This window comes from Charadrius vociferus, unplaced genomic scaffold, assembly GCF_000708025.1.
Source record: "Charadrius vociferus isolate BGI_N301 unplaced genomic scaffold, ASM70802v2 scaffold247, whole genome shotgun sequence".
NCBI lineage: Eukaryota > Metazoa > Chordata > Aves > Charadriiformes > Charadriidae > Charadrius > Charadrius vociferus.
The window spans coordinates 1-19,855 of record NW_009649188.1 but is presented as its reverse complement, the minus strand read 5'-3'; the positions used below and the strand labels follow the sequence as shown (position 1 = coordinate 19,855).

The 19,855-nt window shown below is 36.5% G+C and overlaps 1 protein-coding gene across 1 annotated transcript in view; it reads left to right on the top strand.

Annotated features, from left to right (window-relative positions):
• RIMS1 (regulating synaptic membrane exocytosis 1) overlaps positions 1 to 17,163 on the top strand; it is a gene marked incomplete at its 3' end in the record, with an annotated part of 91,540 nt that extends 74,377 nt beyond the window's left edge. Inside the window, exons 9-16 of the mRNA XM_009888849.1 lie at positions 544 to 643; positions 5,038 to 5,161; positions 11,736 to 11,782; positions 13,823 to 13,935; positions 14,975 to 15,105; positions 15,429 to 15,600; positions 15,732 to 15,888; positions 17,092 to 17,163. Of these exons, the coding sequence (XP_009887151.1) occupies positions 544 to 643; positions 5,038 to 5,161; positions 11,736 to 11,782; positions 13,823 to 13,935; positions 14,975 to 15,105; positions 15,429 to 15,600; positions 15,732 to 15,888; positions 17,092 to 17,163 (916 nt within the window). The remainder of the gene's footprint in view (positions 1 to 543; positions 644 to 5,037; positions 5,162 to 11,735; positions 11,783 to 13,822; positions 13,936 to 14,974; positions 15,106 to 15,428; positions 15,601 to 15,731; positions 15,889 to 17,091) is intronic.
• Positions 17,164 to 19,855: the final 2,692 nt, after the last annotated feature.

Sequence of the window (19,855 nt, the reverse complement as noted above, 5' to 3'; positions counted from 1 at the left end):
AGCCAGAAGTGCCGTTTGGTTCTATCATGTGCTTGGATGAGAGGGTCTGGATATTAGCAGTAGCAATGTTCTTGTGAACTGTTTGCTCATGTTTCCTAGTAGTGTATTTGCTAAGTTTTTGACTGTTGTACCAATTGCATTTTGGGATTTTCATACATTTGGTTTGATGTGCCCTTGCAATTTAAACTTAAGAACATGACAGTGTTCTATTTGCAATAAGTACATTTTCTTGGTTATTAATTAAGAAATGTTCTTTCTGCATCAAATTTAGATACTTAGCAAACCATAAGATTGATTAGTCAAGCACATTAAAAGGAATATCAATTTTATTCATTCTGTGTCAGCTTTACAAGTAGACCTGGCCTTTTTGTATCTTTAACTTTGTCTTTATGCCTCTGTAAAGCCCAAATTGACAATAGATTTGCTTATGCATATTTTAGATTTAATTTTTAAAATAATGTGAAAACTGATCTGTCTGTACATTCATGCTTGATATGATGTCTGTTTTGTGGCTTGAAAACTCACAAATTTATGATTAACCAGGTTGTTGGAGGAAAAATGACAGAATTAGGTCGACTCGGTGCCTTCATTACCAAAGTGAAGAAAGGTAGCTTGGCTGATGTGGTGGGGCATCTCAGAGCAGGTAAATCAATCAGTTGCACACAAAATATATTGTCTTTTAATTATGGGTTTTTGTCATGCAGCTGTTAATTTTTATTAACATTGGTCATGTGATATGCTAATATTTTTTAAATAAAGGACAATACTGTAATGTTCTTATGGAATGCCACAGTTGCCTACATTTCTAATTTATTATTAACTCCAATTGCTTGGATGTATGAGCAAAATACAAGACACCCCTCATCAGTGCTGGTGTCAGGACTGAATGTCACTGGTAAATTTTTGCTTGCTAGCTCAGGATCTGCTTGTTAAACTCTGTAGAAACAATGTGAACATTTTTTAAAACTCTTTCATTGTGGCAAACAGACTCACTATGGTTACTTTACTTGCACTATAGTGTCACCTGAAGGATGATGCACTGTAGACAATAGACTTGTTTCAATGTGAATTGTTAAAAATACAAATGGAAAACAGCCAACGAAAATGATCTGAACATATTTCACTTAAATAAGATGTATATACTGCACTTAGAAATACGTGGCTGTGCTTTTCAAGCTTCTAAATGAAGCAAGAACTATGCACAGCAGTTGGATTTCAAAATTCCTTCCTAGCAGTTTATATTTTCGCCATGGCTCTAAGCAACTACTTTCCAAGTATTGTCTTAGCAAACCTAAGACTATGCAATGCCTTCTTAGGAATCCAGAAGCTCCAATGAAAACTTGTAAGAATTTAGGATAATTGCATTATGCAAATAGTAATAAAGAAGTAGAAAAGATGATGAGTCTCTAAAAATATCCTACTTTGGTTTGGCATTTGTTAATTTTTTATTTTACCAAGTCAATATACTTGGGGTTGATAGCACCAATTATTATAGTTGTTTATAGATTTTATCTGCAGATTATAATTAAAGAAAAAAGGTTTCTGTCCACTAATCTTGAAGTATTTGGGCTGAAATATTACATTTCTAATGTCTAGTCTTAGTTGTTTTTCAAGTCCAAGCTATTTTTACTTTCTAAAATTAGTTTTAGAACCAAAATATTTTCACGAAAAAAAAATACATTGTTTTGCACATGGTTGCAATGAATGAAAGTCTGTTCATCCTATTATGACTAAAACACAAAAAGGCATAGATGAGTCCTTGCTGTTAGGAAAACACACTTTTTCCTCTTTATGAAAAACGTCCAAAATTTGGCTAAATTTATAAATCACTGAGTAATTGTACAAATCTCATTAATTTTAACAAAGGCAAATACAAAGTCTTGCATCAGGGACAGAATAACCCAGTGCAACAGTAAGCAGTAGGAGCCAATCAACTAGAAAGTAGCTTGGCAGAAAAGCATCTGGAGATGTTGGAGGACAGTAAGTTGAACATGAGTCAGCAAAGCACCTTTGCAGCGAACACCAATCATGTACAGGGCTGTATTAGCAGGATTGCCACCAGCAGGTTGAAAGGGGTGGTTATTGCTCTCTATTCGGTGATTATGAGGCTGTAATTTGGAGTACTGTGTCCAGTTTGGGTTCCTCTTGTACAAGAGAGATACTCACAAACTGATCCAGGTTGGACAGAAGATTGTTTAGGGGTCTGGAGCATATGGCGTACAAGAAGCTGAGAGAACTGGATTTGTTCAGACTGACAAAGAAAAGAGCATGGGAGGGTCTAATTCCTGAGAACTCATAGCTGGACTGTTCTGAGGTGCACACTGATCACACAAGAAGAACAGTGCACAAGCTGGAATGAGGGAGATCCTGTTGGTGAAATTTCTTTTTCTTGTGTCTAGAGAGGATAGTTAAGGCTTGGAACAGGTTGCCCAGAGGAGGTGTTGCATATCCTTCCTTTGAGATACCCAAATCTCATCTGGTCAAATCCCTGAACAACTTGGTCTATCCTTTGATGTTGGCCCTACTGTCAGCAGGAGTTGGAACTAGCTGACCCCCGGAAGTATCTCCCAATCCAAATTTCTATTTTTAAAATCAACATAATAAGACTCAGAGATTTGCAGCACAGGGCTGAAAACTTTCTACCTCTGCTGAACATGCATCAGTAAGTGGGGGTAGAATGCAAGATGCGTTAATACTCCTTTCTAGAGGCATCTTAGATATCCTGGAATATATGCCTCACCGGCAGAAATGGCTCCATAAGGGTGCAGTTGACCTGTAGGTTCTGCTAGCCAGCTTTGTGCAGGTATCTTAGTTATCCTAAATATCTACAGTGTAAAGTCTCTAACAGCTCCTTGGGTGACTGACTTGCAACTCTGAGCTACTGCAGTGGGACTTAAGACCAGGATGTTCATCTCATCTAAATTTGCAGCAATGTATCACAGGATCATAGAGTGGTTGAGGTGGGTAGGGGCCTCTTGAGATCTCTAGTCCAACCCCACTGCTTAAGCACGGTCAGCTAGAGCAGGTGGCACAGGACTGTGTCCAGTTGGGTTTTGCATATGTCCAAGTTATGGGTATCTGCATGGTGTTTTCCTGTCTCCATGCCTGTTACTGAGAGCAGAAATCAGAATTTAAGCCTTATAGACAGCATCTTACAGGAAAGAGGCAATGTAAAAGGGCTTGGCTGGTCAAAAAGAACAAGAACTGGACAAGGTGAGCAAAAGATGGATGACGGTGGTCTGGTAAGAACTAGCAGAAGTGCCATTTCACTGAAATCTCTGTTTGGATCTAGTTTTCAGTAAGAATAATTGGAACCACTTCTCTTAATTTAGCATTCTGTCTATGATGATCATATGTTTAATCTTCTTGGCAATTATTTTTTTTTAAATCATTTGATGTCCTGGTGACTTTCAAAAAGCTGCTTAATCCTCTAAAATAGCAATACAGACACCTTACATGTTCCTCTTCAGGATTCTCAACCATGTGGCACCTATTTTGTCGTCTTCAAAATGTGATGGATTCATTGCTGCGCAAATCAGTTTTAAATCATTATTTTTAGTGTTACAAATTTAGCATATGCCCCTGTTGGTTTTTGCTATTAAGTTATAGCTGTTGCAAAGCTGGCCACATTCTGTTCCTTTTAATGCCTGGGATACTTTTGTAAATTAAGCCAATTATCTGTAAAGAAATCAAATTTTATTTTAGGTAAAAACAACATGTTAGTTTATAACAGTTGTTAGCTTTAAAATACAGTCATAATTACAGAAGAAACTGAGTGTGTTTTCACTGAGTTGTATAAATTTTAAATGAAGTTCCCAGGCAATATCTAATTCCTGTTCCCCATCTGACATAAGATTATGCAATAAAAATACGAAATATTTTAAACTGTTTCAGCTAAAGAACCTGGTAGAAAATTAAACTTACATCAGCAAGCATTTATTAAGTCTGTCATTAGCAAGCCCTTATGTTTTAAAGAATGTCAGAATGCTGTGAAAGACAGTGGAATACTCTGTGGGGTCCTTTCTTAAAATACCAAAATATAGAATGACTGGGAAAAAGGGCTGTCAGTCGCGTCGCTGAGCATAAAAAGAAATTGAAGCCATGTGTTTTGGTAGATAGGACTGCAGTTAAGATAGTTTTCCTTGGCTTATTGACAAGCACGGGTTCGGTCATTTGGCTTAGATGTTCTCAGAAAGGAGCAAAGCCAGCAGCTGAAGGGTTGTTCCTGACTCAATCTGATAAACATAAAGACATTGTCAATAACGAAAGTTATTTGTGGCATCAGATAGTGATTGTGAAGGTTTGACTGCTGCATATGCTGGGGTATGAGAGTGTAAACTTACCCTATGTTCCTGCAGTTTAATTGTATGTACTGATCTTTCTTTAGAAACTATACTTCAAGATTTTCACCTTTTTACAAGGCCAAAATACAGTGTAATGTACATACCATTTAAATTCCAGAAATGGCAAGCTGAAAAAAGAAAGTTATCTAAATAACTTTCACGTCATGTTTTCCTTTCGGTCCCCCCTAACATTCTCAGGAGATAGTGACTCCCTCCTTGCTTTTATTTTCGGTTCATTTGACACAGACAGAGAAGACTGTCCTGTTTGTAGAAAAATCAAAATGTGCAGTATATAAACTGTAATAAAATATCATGATTTTTAAGGGCTTAACAGTAGGTATTTATATTTTTCATTTTTGAAGACTGGTCTATTTTCAAAGTTTATTACAGCTAGTTAATGAAGGTTCTTTTAAAAAGGCTCTTTTATTTAATAGCATAATAACAAGTGCTGTATTATTTTGGACATACTTAATATGTTTGCAGAAGTGGTTTCTTTAATATGTTCTGTGTGTACAAATTGCAGCTGTGTTACAAGAAAGGAGCCTTGATAGTTCCTCGAAAACCTTTTTTTGGGTATCAGCGCACCTTTTAATTGATTTGGGCCAATGTTACTTGGTTATATAGATTTCATAAATGTTTTGCACTTCTTTGTAAAAGAATATGGAAATGAGCTAAACTTCTCTTTAAATTCAAGGGGATGAAGTTCTAGAATGGAATGGTAAACCCTTGCCTGGAGCTACAAATGAAGAAGTTTACAACATTATTTTAGAATCAAAATCAGAACCTCAAGTTGAAATTATTGTTTCAAGGCCTATTGGGTAAGGCTAAAGACTTGCTTCTTAAGCACAGTTATTACTTCTACTAATGGGACTTTTAAAGGGACTGTTTGTGAGTTCATTATTTTTTGTCTCTTAATAATGGAATATGATTCACTTTCTATTATTGACATTCTGTGTATTCCATTTTCTTCACTGCCATTTACAATCTTGAATATTTACAGTGATATATACAAGTATAAATGTTGTTTTCTCTATGATCAAAGTACTAACAAGGTTTTTGCTGAGTAGCAAAGGAAAAATGGTGGATCAAGTGGACCTCTGCATGAGAAAAAACTGGTTTTCAGGCATTTAGCTTCATTAAATCAGAATAACTTATACAAATAGAAATAAGGAGCAGCCAACGTTAAGTCTTGCAGGATTTTAGTAAGTCAATGCTAGTAGGATTTTGAACAGGCCTTCTTCAAAGATCTAAAAAAAGGAAAACCAAACCTCTTAATTGAAAAGATTGTATTTGGCCTTAAACAATACTGTCATCAAAGTCAAAAGTGGAAACAGAAATACTTCACAAAAGTGTTTGTGAAGGCATAGAATTAACGTGTTATGTTTATAATCTTAATTTTTATTTATTATAAATCCAGGTTTGGGGTTCTGTGGTAACAATTCCTATATTCTTCATTTTCCAAATAAACCTTAGAAAGATCATAAAATCTGTTCAAATTGATAAGATTAGTGGGGTTGGCCCTGCATTTGTCACGATTGTTTTAGTGATATTCTGTACTCCTCCAAACATGACTCTGTGGGGACTGTTTTGAGCTATGTCTTACAGGATTAAATATGAATCATATATTGTAAATTCACATTTATATTGTGGAACAGTCACATAATTAGCAATTAAAAGTGACTCTTGTCTAGTTTAGAAAAAACAATTGAAAGGATTTAAATTACACTGTAGTTTGTTACATTCCCAGAGTTCATGTGCAGTCACTATAAGTCTCTAAATACCACTATCCTGTAGGTAGATGGTAAACTGTTTCCTCCTTATGAATGCATAATTATTTCATTTTGAATTTGCCAGATTTCATTCTAATTATAATATTTATCTGTCTCAAGTATGGTAAGTTTTCAGTTTTAGAAACAAAAACCACTATTAATTTTCTGACTAAAACATTCTTCTTTTACATTCATTTCATGTCAATTTTTGATGTTTGGTTTTGTCTATACAGTGCAAGTCTAACTATATTTGCAAATGAGTTCTGCCTTAATGGCAATGACTATTAAAAGTACTTAAATAAAATTAACACTTGTTTCTAATTCCAGTTATGAATTTGACCTTCTAATGGAAAATGAAAGCTTGATGCAATAATAGTGGTTGTTAAAGGCTAAAATTACCATCCAGATGGAGACTGTGGGGGAGAGGAAACCTTATTTTACATTCTTTAGTCGGATAAATTAGGAGACATTCCTGACTGAAAATTGCAAATTCAGTCCTGCGTCTTTATAATTAAAAATAAAATGCCATAAGGAGATTTTTGGAAGTCTAGTTTTTATATTTAAATCAGCAGAAAATAAGTATGTTGATACTGGATCTGACTTGAACTCCATGTCTCAATTGAAGAAAACCTGAAAATTGATGTAAAAGGAAAGTGCTAGATTAGTATTTTAATTAATGAGCTTTAGATACATTTATTGCTATCACTACATTTGCAAATGTCTTGTATCTTTAAACTTTTAAGATAACTTCATTATTAAACCAATTGAATTATTTTTGTTTATTAATTTGGTAAATCTAATAGCTTCCAAAAATGAAGTACAAAGTGACTACATTCCAGTGACATATTTTTGAAGAAAAATTGAGAGAAAATACCACAACTGTTGAACTGAGATGCAGAACATGCAGTGCATTCAAAATCAAAGAAAGTTTCTGAATCGGAGCAGTAAATTTTGCACTAAAAAAGTGCACCGAGAAATAGTACCAATAAAATGTAAAGTTTTGCTTTGGATGACCCATGGATGTTTTTTCCAGACATGGACAAAAGTAAAGCACATCAGATTGTGCTTTTATTTTGAGATAAATGGAGTCTTGGCATGGAGGTTTTTGCATGCTATAATACTATTCTTGTAGAGTTGTGTCTTGATTGATTTTTTTGTTGTTGTTTGAGGGTTTTTGGTTTGTGTATTTTTGAGAAGAGCAAATGGATATCCCAAAGCAACTAGAGCATGTAACTTTGAGATTGAAAGATATTTCCTTTCTTCATCAGAAATGAGTCAAAATCCTGTTGTTTTGTATCAGATTGGGATTTACCTGTCTGTCATCTTACAAGGACGAAAAATATCATGCATTGTGCAATGAAGGAAATCCTGATGTTAGTCAACAAAAAAGAACTTACTGCACAGGATTACTCCCTCCCCTCGACCCCCCAGCTTCTCCTTGTCTTGCTATCCAAACTATGTAATTGTTTCTAATTCATGACAGGGAATTTTATTTAATCCAACAAGTCTAGTGTATCAAAGTTTTATGTCTGCTTTAGGTGCTGACTCAGCAAAATCAAAGCTGCTTGATACAGCATTAAGTGGTAATCCATTACACCTAAAATTCCTGTGAGGAAATAGGTTCCCGAAAGACCTGAAAAACGATAGTTCGTTTGCATAATTTAAGTGTTTTCATCTCTCAGTATTAATAATGCAAATAATGTACCAGCACTTTTAATGGTCTCTAAAAAATCCCAGCATATTAGGTCTAAAAAGCCCAAATATGACACAGTTTGTCTTAAGTGAATAATGGGAGGACTGTAAGCCCATAAACTAGATGACTGCCAGTTACAAAATTGATGTCTAAACAATTTGCTCAGTCTTGTAAATTTGGATTTCTTCATCTACCAGCAAATGTAATTTTGAGTAATGGATAATTGTAGGATGTTTATTAGAGAAAAATGTGAAACATGTAACACTATTAGCAGATAAAGTCATAACAACAATAAACAGTATAACCACAATAGTACCGTAAAAACTCCATAGAAACTAATTGACACTAACGCTAATGATTGCAACACAAGGTAGATAAGAAACCTATAAAAAGTAGAATTAGTGGGTTGGCTATCTAAATATGAGGTGAAGAATTACCTATGAATATTCATACAACGTAAGAGGCGTTTAACATAGGACAGCATAGAAAATCCTGTGGCAGCGTGCTTTTTGGAGAAGAAACCTGGCGTGGTAACTAACTCACCATCTCTTGTGTGCTCGGGTGAGATCTATGGGATAGTGCAGGTAAAACAAATGTTTTTTTCATTTGTCTCTGTTTTATTTGTCAGATGCTAGCTATCTTTGCTTGGATTTCCACAGATAATATTGCCAAAATTGTTGTTTCTCTCATGTGATTCAGCTCCTCTGTGCAGGGACTGCTGCTGTGCTCTAGGTCCTCGCAAGGAGGTTGAACCTCTATCATAAACCAGGCAGTGCTGAATTCCAGAGAGTTGCTCGAGTAATGTAATTAGTGCAAACTGTAGATTGATCTACAGGTTCTGATGGGAAGGAACGGTTTTGGAAATAGGAGTATGAGCACTGGGGACACAGAAACTGAAAACTCTATAGGGTGTAGAGAATGATGCTTCTATCCCCAGAGCAACCTAAAGAAGCATGGGGTACAACCACATTTGAATTAGTTTTGTCTTCAGTGATCAAGCTCTTGACAATAACCCTCAGAGAAATTAGAGCTATTCCTGTGTTTTAAAAAGTAGTGATCCTGACAAACCATATATCTGAACAGAGTAGTCTCAACCTAAGGTGTAATTTGCTTTAATTTATGTATCCATTGAGGTGTGGCAGGATAAGGCATAAGATAGTCATATGTAACGTCATGTAAGATCACACAAAACCTTTGCCTTTCAGGGTAGAGAGAAAGATAAAGTTTGATGTCAGCAGCTCTTTACTGGAATGTGTGTGACATTACCTTTCTGTTGTTCATATTGCTCTGAAAGCAGAGCAAAATTTTGCTCTTATTTTCAATAAGTGGTTGTGCTACTTCTTACTGTGTTTTTACAGTTTCCTTTAACTAGTGTAGTTTTGAATATTATAAGTCATAAGGTTTCTACTACTTCTTCTGAAGAGGTTGTTTTTTTTTTTAAATCATAATTCTAGAGTATTTCCTGCAATCCATAAGAGCAGGCTAGATAAGACTCATTTTATTACCTGACAAGCTTTAGATTATAGTTTCTTTTTAGGATTTTCATTCCTTAATTAAAATGCCAATGTTTTAAAAAAATGCTACTCATACATTTGATAAAGTCACTAAATATATAATGCCAGTTCTTTTCTTGTGGGGATGTAATATTTAAGAAATGATTATGTAAAGTGGATTGTTGAATTTGTAAGAAGTTCAAATATGGACAGAAGCTAAGCTTTGAATTATTTCATGTCTGTTTTGAAATCAATAGCGGAAAGCAGAACTGTTACAGAGTTTATTAAGATACTCTGCCACAAGTGTGATGACCAGTACTGTATCGCATACTTAATTTATTAGTTTCTTTGCTTTTTGTGTCTTGCAGTTCTGTGTGGAGCCATACTTAAAAAAGATAAATGTATTAGGGAAGAGAAGATTTCCTAGCAATAATTTTATATACACACACATTTTTTATATGTATATTTATGCGTGTATATATATAAGCTTTTCATTGTACTATAAAGGTTTAGAGATTTCCTGAGGGTGAATGAGCTCTGATATGGTGGGGGTGAACAGGGTCGGTGGGAAAGCTGCCAAATAACATTTCTATGGCAAATTATGCATTTTGTCAGGAACTAAAATTTATGTTCTAGCTTCCACTGTTCCTGTCAATTTTTAATAAGAATTACAAGCGGTTTAGAAATACACATTAAAAAATCATACTCTCAGTTCTTTCCTTTCTGACAAGTAAAGTCTTAAGAACGATCTGATCGTTTTTGTCATTTACCTAGTGAGGACTTTTGTATCACCAGCTCAAAGTGAGGAAAATACTATCAATTTGACCATTTTTATCCACTCAGGAATTATGAAACTTGACACAGTAGGTTGAACTGTCCATGTTGAAACACTCTTTTCACATATGAGCCCTCGTTTAGATACCCTAAATGGGATATTATTACAAACAATGCTATACTGCATACGAGAGTTTTCATATTGTAGCACAAGAAAAATCAGTTTGAATATGCTAAGTAAATATTTCAGACTGATGAGAATTGCCCTGGAAATTGAAGGGAGAAAATGTTAAGAGGAGGAAATCTACACAGACACCCTGCTGTGCAACACATCTTTAATCTGCTTATATGTTTGTGAAGTAGTACTATGCCATGTCAAGAATAAGTGATGAAGTTATATTTCCGTGAGTTTGAGGAAACCACATTACTCTTGAGTTACAGAGTGAAAGCAAAGAAAAGCACATTCTTGTGGAGTGATACAAGATGTAAGCTGATGTGAGACATTAACTGGGAGCTGAAATAGGCTTTTTTAAAACACATGCACCAGAAGTTTAAATTGCAGGACATGAAAAGCAAATTTAAGACTAATTGATTGGGCACTGTTACATCCCTTTTCTGACTGAAGTGTCTGTTTCTTTTTCATAAGTGACTTTTATGTACCTAGGAGACTTAATTTTTTTGGCATCCAAGACAGTAAGATTCACTGAACAGAGAAATGCCTGAATACCTTTGAAATGCTCAGCTTTAGACTTACAATCTTGTAAATGTTCTGCAGAAATGTTGTTGTGGTTCCAATTTTGGATTATTTTGTGTAAATGAAAATATTTTCAAGTAAACCACTCAGAGCTTTTTTTCCATTTTCTTGCTCTGCTGCTTTGCTAATGTTTGTACAATAACAGTCATTTCTTGCTCTCACAAGAAATGATTGCTGGGAACACAAGAGAGTCAGGAGCTAGCATCATCCAGATTTTGATGGAAGAATTAATTTATTGATAGCAAACTTTTAATAGATGTGTGTGGACTTAACCAATTTGATTTTGCTTATACCTGTATATGTGCTGGGTATGTGTATGTTGAATAATGTCCATCCCCAACTGTAATATAGTTTGATTATTTTTTTTTTTACCCTTTGAAGAAATGCATTATTCTTTTGTTTGTTTAACATTGCTAATATTATTTGCTTTTTCTTTTTATTATTATAAGACATTTTCATCAGTTACATTCCGTGAACTCCTTGAGACGTTTATATAAAAATTACTTGTGAGTTAATCTATGTCTTATTTTTTTTGATTTTTTTTCCCCCTCCAAAAAATAGTGAACATCCGTAGCTATACTACCTTTTGCCACCTTTCTCTTCCTAAAAACTCTCTAACTTTATTATTCTAGTTGTAAAACTATTGTGGAATCCATCCACGATATTAACATTCTAGTACTCATATTGTTGTCTGCCAGTTTCTTAACTTGAAAGAAGTAGTTTGCATTAGTAAGATTTTCATGATCACTAGTGGAAAATATGTCTTTAAATATTTCCTCTTTCTTTCCTTGTAGCCCATTAGAACAGAAACAGATCCATATTTCTAAAAAAGTGTCCCAGAAATGTATTTGTTACAGCACATTGTCATCTCCATTGTTTCTAATTACTATGTGTATATTCACATTTTAGTGATATTCCACGGATTCCCGAGACTTCTCACCCCCCGTTAGAGTCTAGTGAGTACACCCCTTGTTCCTTTCACTGAGAATGGTTTTGTACCCAGCACAATTGTTTTGGCCGTGAATTTTTTGAAAGATGAGCACTAGGAGTCTGCATTGGCTCCAAGGTTTTTGTATGACAAAATTCAATGGGTTTTGGTCTTCTGTGTTAAATTCAAAACAATATAGATTTGATTAAAAGCTGTACAGATTTCAAATGTTAGCAGGATTTTATTGTTTTCTTATGTATCTTGTATTGTTAGTACCATACTGGTATACACGCTGTGGCCCAAACCAGTCATTTGCTTGCCCTAACATAAGAGAGAAAACAGGTATAAAGGATTGCCAAAGGTGCAAATAATGTCAGGATTTCACTTCCTGCACCATCCAGTGTTAAGTCCAGAGCTCTTACTCTCTTTTTCTTAACAAGAAAATGTTGGTTAGGTGAACTTTTTGTGTATCATGCTTCAAAAGAAGGGTTTTCTTCCTAACTATCCAATTTGAACGGTGTCAGCTAAGTGTGTGAAGGCCATGGCTCCCAGTGCTTTTTCGTCTGAGCCTTCTCTAAGATGCAACCCCTCCATGGGACAGGGTCCTGTGGGGCTGTCAAGTGCTGTTACACCTGACACGAGCTCATCTCATTAAAGAGGGCTCTACTTTGCTGGTGGAGAACTACTAATGTACAGCAGGCGCCAGATGTACATCCTATGTACCTTCCTGTGTGCCAGTTCCTTGGGAGTTCAAATTTCAGAGGCTACCGGGAGTATAATCCATACAGCAGATATGGGTTTATTCTTCAAAGATCTGAGAACATAGAATCATAAAATAGTTTGGGTTACACGGGAGATGTGTGATTCTGTCAGAGGACAATATTTTATTTAAAACACTTGGGGTGGTTTGTCACTGTTATATGAGGAGCACTTTTTAATATGTTATTTCAAATAAAACAAAACATGGGAGGTTTAATCTGGGGTAAGGGTATCCAGACAGTCTTTTTTGCTATGCTGTCTACTTCAGTTGAAAATCTTTTTGTATATTATTCCAGTTTTACTGTGTAAAAGTAGAAGCATTATACAATTCAAAGGAAAAGCAATTCATAAGTTTGCAGATGACACCAAGTTGGGCAGGAGTGTTGATCTGCTTGAGGGTAGAAAGCTCTACAGAAGGATCTGGACAGGCTGGATCGATGGGCCAAGGCCAATGGTATGAGGTTCAACAAGGCCAAGTGCTGGGTCCTGCACTTGGGCCACAACAACCCCATGCAGCGCTACAGTCTTGGGGAAGAGTGGCTGTAAAGCTGCCTGGCAGAAAAGGACCTGGGGATGTTGGTCAACAACTGGCTGAATATGAGCCAGCAGTGTGCCCAGGTGGCCAAGGCGGCCCACAGCGTCCTGGCCTGTCTCAGGAATAGTGTGGCCAGCAGGACTAGGGAACTGATTGTCTCCCTGTACTCGGCACTGGTGGGGCCGCACCTCAAGTACTGTGTTCAGTTTTGGTCCCTTCACTACAAGAAAGACATTGAGGTGCTGGAGTGTGTCCAGAGAAGGGCAACGAAGCTGGTGAGGGGTCTGGAGAATAATTGCTATGAGGAGCAGCTGAGGGAACTGAGGTTGCTTAGGCTGGAGAAAAGGAGGCTGAGGGGAGACCTTATTGCTCTCTACAGCTACCTGAAAGGAGGTTGTAGACAGGTGGGAGTTGGTCTCTTCTCACTAGTAACAAGTAATAACACAAGAGGAAACAGCCTCAAGTTGCATCAGGAAGGTTTAGGATGGATATTAGGAAAAATTTCTTCACTGAAAGGGTTGTTCAAGCATTGGAACAGGCTGCCCAGCGAAGTAGTTGAGTCACCATCCCTAGAGGTATTTAAAAGACATGTAGATGCAATGCTTGGGGCCATGGTTTAGTGGTAACCTGGCAGTGTGAGGTTAATTGTTTGACTTGATGATCTTAAAGGTCTCTTCAAACCAAAACAATTCTATGATTCTATGATCCTGTAAGTTATCCAAATTAACTTCAAAATTTTGGATGGAAAGTCATGTGTTTCTTGTGTATTTTTAGGTTCAAGTTCTTTTGAATCTCAGAAGATGGAAAGGCCTTCGATTTCTGTTATATCTCCAACCAGCCCTGGAGCCCTACGGGATGCACCACAAGTCCTACCGGGGCAGCTTTCTGTGAGCATATTTTGTTTTTCCTGAGTTGTTAATGAAAATCTGTGAAGTGCTTGTCCCTCAGCCCTCTACGTTCCCAAGGTGGATTGGGAGGTCAGGAGAAATGTCTGCTGTTGGTAATGACTAACATCTCTCATATGTTCTTTAAGACCTCCTGTACACACTCACAAACCATCACTGTAATCACAGCAGAGCTAAAGAATTGTTGTCTTAATACACCAAAAAGTGCAGGAATTTACATTGAAAGGAGCCCATAAAAGTGACTTGGAACTTGTCATCCTGTACCCTCTGCATTGACAATAGTGACTCATGTACAAGGCCAGTAAGCCGCAGATAACAAGCGTAGCACCACTTTATCTTCTTTATGGGAGTGTTTAAAGAGCCGTGTATTTGTTAAGAGTTACACTGTTCAGTAATGCATTTTAATTTAGATACACACTACATCCTGGGACTGTGTGTAATACTAATCAAAGCTGTGCTTATTAAATATACTGTGAGTACTTAGACTTTGTTTTGTACATTCTTATTTTTTTATATTCATCATATTAATTTCTAAGTATACAGCAGGATCAAAAATTTCATGATGTTATGTTTCTTTTAAGAAATTGTTTAGCTGTATATTATGCTTTTCAGAAGAACATTTGCAAGGTGACAAATCGGAGTAGATAGATTTCAACTATGGCTCGAGTTTAGCTGCAGTCAGGGCTTCCTATTTGAATGCAGCTTTTAAGGTGCAGAGCTAAGACATAGACGGGTTTAAATGCACTCACAGAGACAAGATTATACAGTAAGTACAATAAACAATGTAAGTATAATCAGGCGCCACCATTTTATTCAGCTGTGGTAAATACAAAAGTCTGGTATATACCATCATCTTTTCCATCAAACTTAACTAAATACTAAGGGATTTGAAATAAAATACATCTCATTGTCTCTTGGAAAAAACAGTGGTTACTTTTACATGTGGTTAATGTGATGCAGCCTGAAAATTTTGGGTTTTCTCCATTTTCAGTAATGTTTTCTGGTAATTTGATTCCTGTAGGTTAAACTGTGGTACGACAAAGTGGGACATCAGTTAATAGTAAATGTTCTGCAAGCAACAGATTTGCCACCAAGAGTAGATGGACGCCCCAGGAATCCCTATGTAAAAATGTATTTTCTTCCAGACAGAAGGTAGTAGTTTTCCAATTTAGAAAATTACGTTGTAATTTACCATGTATTGAATCGACTTCTAAATGAATGCTTTTGAAGTAAAGAATTCCTTTTAATAATTTGTTATAGTTAGATTAATTATAACCAAAAAAATGTGCTTGAATCATGCAAATCAGTATCAAATTTTGTGGACTTTTGGATGAATGTGATCCAGAGTACAGCAAATACTTTTCTCTTTTAAGCGTTATGAGATCAGAAAGAATGAAAACAGTGAGTCCTGATGAGTAGATGACATGTTGTGATTTATCTCTACAAACAATTCACAAAATATATTTATGTTTCAGTGATAAGAGTAAAAGGAGGACCAAAACAGTAAAGAAAAGTCTAGAGCCAAAATGGAACCAAACTTTTCTCTACTCACATGTACATCGTAGAGATTTTAGAGAACGAATGCTTGAAATAACCGTATGGGATCAGCCAAGAGTACAAGAAGAAGAGAGTGAATTTCTTGGAGAGGTGATACATACAATCACATTTCTCCTGAGTTCATTGTTTGGTTTTGAATGCATATGCATATGTATTATATATATGTGTTTGTGTGTGTGTACCTTGACAGTAAAATTAAAACCTGATAATTTTTCTACTAGATTCTTATAGAGCTGGAGACAGCACTTTTAGATGATGAACCACATTGGTATAAGCTACAGACACATGATGAATCTTCACTACCTCTGCCTCAGCCATCACCTTTCATGCCAAGAAGACACGTTCATGGTGGAGAAAGCACTAGCAAAAAATTACAAAGTAGGTCCAAATTCCATTAATCTCTTTTAAATTAGAAATGCTGGATATGGTGCAATGGTATTTAACTTTCATATACAAGATAAAAATACTGTTTCATACTCTTTAAACATAATGAAAATGTGTGGCAGAAAAGAAATGCAAATTGTGACATGGCAGCCTTTCACCTGTGTTGCATAACTTTCAAGTATGTGAAATCTGTTGGAATTGTTTTGGTTTTCACTAGCAAAAGAAAATCGTTCAAATGTTTGTTTGCATAAATTTCCTTTTAAATAGAAAGTTGAAGTATATTGTCATTAGATGCCTTTTTTTTTTAATAATGAAAAGCTTTTTATTTAAAAAAAGAAAGTCCTTAAGGACTTATAAGGCTTAAAAAACACTTTTCCTCATAGTTAATCTCAACATCCGATATGCTCATTATACAATCAGATGAGCAGTGTACTTTTGCAGCAAAGAGAAATTGTATGCATGTATTTGGGAGGTACAGTTGTTTTGGTGAGTCTGATTTCAGGTTTGTATGAGGCATATTAAAACAACGAAAGTATTGAAATATTTGAATATTGTAGCTTTTCTGTTCATTTAAATTATTTTAAGATTTATTTAGAAATAAGAAGGATACAGGGGATTATTTTAAAATACGTTTCCAAGCTGTTTTTCTGTTTTTTCTTAAACATGGAAATCATTCATTCCAGCCAATGCATAGGAAATTGGTGCACTTTCAGGAATTAATTATAAAAATGTGATACTGCTGTAATTACTGCATGAGGATATGTATAGAGTGAGCGAATTAAAGGTTAGTTTTCATGAGAACTTTTCTAAAAGCTGGCAGTGCTGTTTCCTCTTCCCCTCTCTCACCATATGCTGCCACCTCTCCTTTCCTGTTCAGCAAGCTGATTCAGCTTACTCACTGAAATGGCACAAAAGTAATTTTTTTCTTTATTTGAGTTAAATTTTTGCTGGTTTAGTGAGATAAACTATGCTAGTAGAGGATTACTGAGGACTTGAGGGAAGGAGAAGGGGAACGGATGCTGCAGCAGCTGTAGGATGTTAAATTGGCTCAGCTGTCTTGTGAAACGTCACTGTTAGTCACTGGAGTTTAGTTCTCCTCTATTGTTTAGACTTAAAATCATCTTTTTAATTTCAGTAGGTTTACATTTTATAACACGACCAGATGTTCAGGTATTTGTTTACCTTACTGTTATGCAGGATCTCGGCCAATCAGTGATAGTGACATCTCAGATTATGATGTTGATGATGGTATTGGAGTTGTTCCTCCAGGTGCGTGGGTGAACAGCATGGTCCTGCTTTCTTCTTCTTCTTCTTTTTTGCTTGTTTGTTTTGTTTTTTTCTTTATAACATTTTGGAATATTGAGGATACAGGTTTCGGAGAGTGCATTGTGAAAAAAACAATTTTCCTGATTATTCCATGGTACCTGTCCTAAATCATGGTGAATTAAAAGATTCTACTATTCATTCATTAATATTTCTTTTACATATCATTCTTCATATGTGAACCACTGGATGGTTCAAATTGTTTACTGCATAATGTCCCAAGCATTATTTAAAATATAAATTAAATTCAAAAAAATATTTTAAAATAGTAATTAAGATTGCAGTGTTTATTGCAAGCATTTTTGTTTATTTTGCTTTTTGCTTGAAACTTAGATATAATGCAGTCTCCCATGGACTTTATTCAGAATGCATGGCTGTAGATTAAGATGCATGTAGCATGGCTGTATCTTTTATAGTTTTCATACGCATTCATAAACTATCATTACTAAATGTTCATAAATATATACTTGTAGAGACTATTGTGGTTTGACTTTTAGTTCAGCATTCCTTACATACTGAAAATCTTGAGGATCATTGTGGATACCACGTTCTTCTAATTCTATTTGACTGTTGCGACAAGTCAGATGAATATGTTTCCCAGTTTTCCCAAACTAACTGAAGAGTCACTGTGTCACTGTCAGTATTAAATCAGTTTTTCTGTGGATTTTCCTGATGAAAATCAATGAATTAAATCATGGTGGGATTTGGAAGGCTCTCTGTCTTCCTGATCTGTGTTTAAAATAATCTGGCAATTTATTTATTCATTATATAACCATAAAAATAAGTCACATATTTTATTAATGCAATATCATTTTGATGTTTACTAAGCCAAATTCTCCTTCCTTTGATGTTGATTGGGTTCTTCCCTTACTTTAATTACACTTACCACCTGAGTTACTAGGAGGGAAATTTGTTCAGGTGTGTCTAGTAATATTTGCTTTAATGAAGTGATCAATCTTGATATTTTTACATGAGCTGAGAGAGTGAACATTTAAAATTAAAATAAATCATAGTTTCTAAACGTTTTTTCCTGTTTATTGTTTCATTTTTTTAGTTGACCATGTAGATATTGGCATACCTGCGTAGACTTACTTACGTTGAAGGTTTCAGTATACTGTGTTAAGAATTGGGGCTTTTTTTTGGCTGCTAGTTCTTCAAGATATCCATTTGCCATTTGAAATAAACCTGTGGTGGGTTAACGCTTGCTGGACGCCAGGAGCCCACCAAAGCCACTCTATGACTCCCCTTCTCAGCTGGACAGGGGAGAGAAAATATAACGAAAGGCTCATGGGTCGAGACAGAGACAGGTAGAGAGCATTCACAAATTTCTATCATGGGCAAAACAGACTTGATTTGGGGAAAAATTAGTTTAACTTATTACCAATCAAATCAGAGTAGGGTAATGCAAAATAAAACCAAATCTTAACACCACCTTCCTCCCACCCCTCCCTTCTTCCCAGGCTCAACTTCACTCCCAGTTTTCTCTGCCTCTTCTCCCCAGCAGCACAGGGGGACGGGGAATGGGGTTTGAGGTCAGTTCATCACACATTGTCTCTGCTGCTCCTTCCTCCTCAGGGGGAGGACTCCTCACACTCACTGCTCCAGCGTGGGTCCCCCCACGGGGTTGCAAGTCCTGCCAGCAAACTGTCTCCAGCATGGGCTCCTCACCACAGGTCCACAGGTCCTGTCAGGAGCCTGTTCCAGCGCGGGCTTCCCACAGGGTCACAGTATCCTCCAGGGCACATCTCATGGCTCTGGTGTGGGGTCCTCCATGGGCTGCAGTTGGATATCTGCTCCACTGTTAACGTCCATGGCCTGCAGGGGAACAGCCTGCCTCACCATGGTCTTCACCACAGGCTGCAGGGGAATCTGTGCTCTGGTACTTGGAGCTCCTCCTCCCCCTCCTTCTTCACGGACCTTGGTGTCTGTAGAGTTGTTGCTCTCACATATTCTCACTCCTCTCTCTGGCTGCGGTTGCTGTTGCTCAGCACCTTTTTCCCCATCTTAAATACGTTATCCCAGAAGCGCTATCACTGTCGCTGATGGGCTCAGTCTTCGTCAGCAGCGGGTCAATCTTGGAGTTAGCTTGCATTGACTTTGTCAGACATGAGGGAAGCTTCTAACAGCTTCTTACAGAAGCCACTCCTGTAGCCGCCCCGCTACCAAAACGTTGCCACACAAACATGATACAAAACCATTTTCCATCTGACAGGAAGCGTTCAAAAATGTTCAGCTGAATGCGTTGGACTCTATTCACTGGGACAGAACTTGAATAACTGATTCTTACAAAAATTTCCTGGGGCTGTGCACGCTCAGGTGTGCCTTTGAAGAATGCATGGGTCCAAACTTTCTCAGAGATCACTGTACAAAACAGCAAGATTTAATTTGTAGCAATAGGATTTACAATGAGCTTAGAGTCTCTAAACTGAAAGGCCTGGTGAGCAAACTTCTTCTGAAGTCCACCTAATCAGAAACAATCTGGCAGCTGACCTGACCAAGCACAAATTTGTCTATTTTGAGTTTATTTGTTTGCAGATTCAACCTTCAATTCTTGAATGGGGGTTAGACTTTAGGCACACAGGGGCAGAGATAATTTCAGTCATCAGCCACAAATGTGTGACAGCTGAGACAGCATATG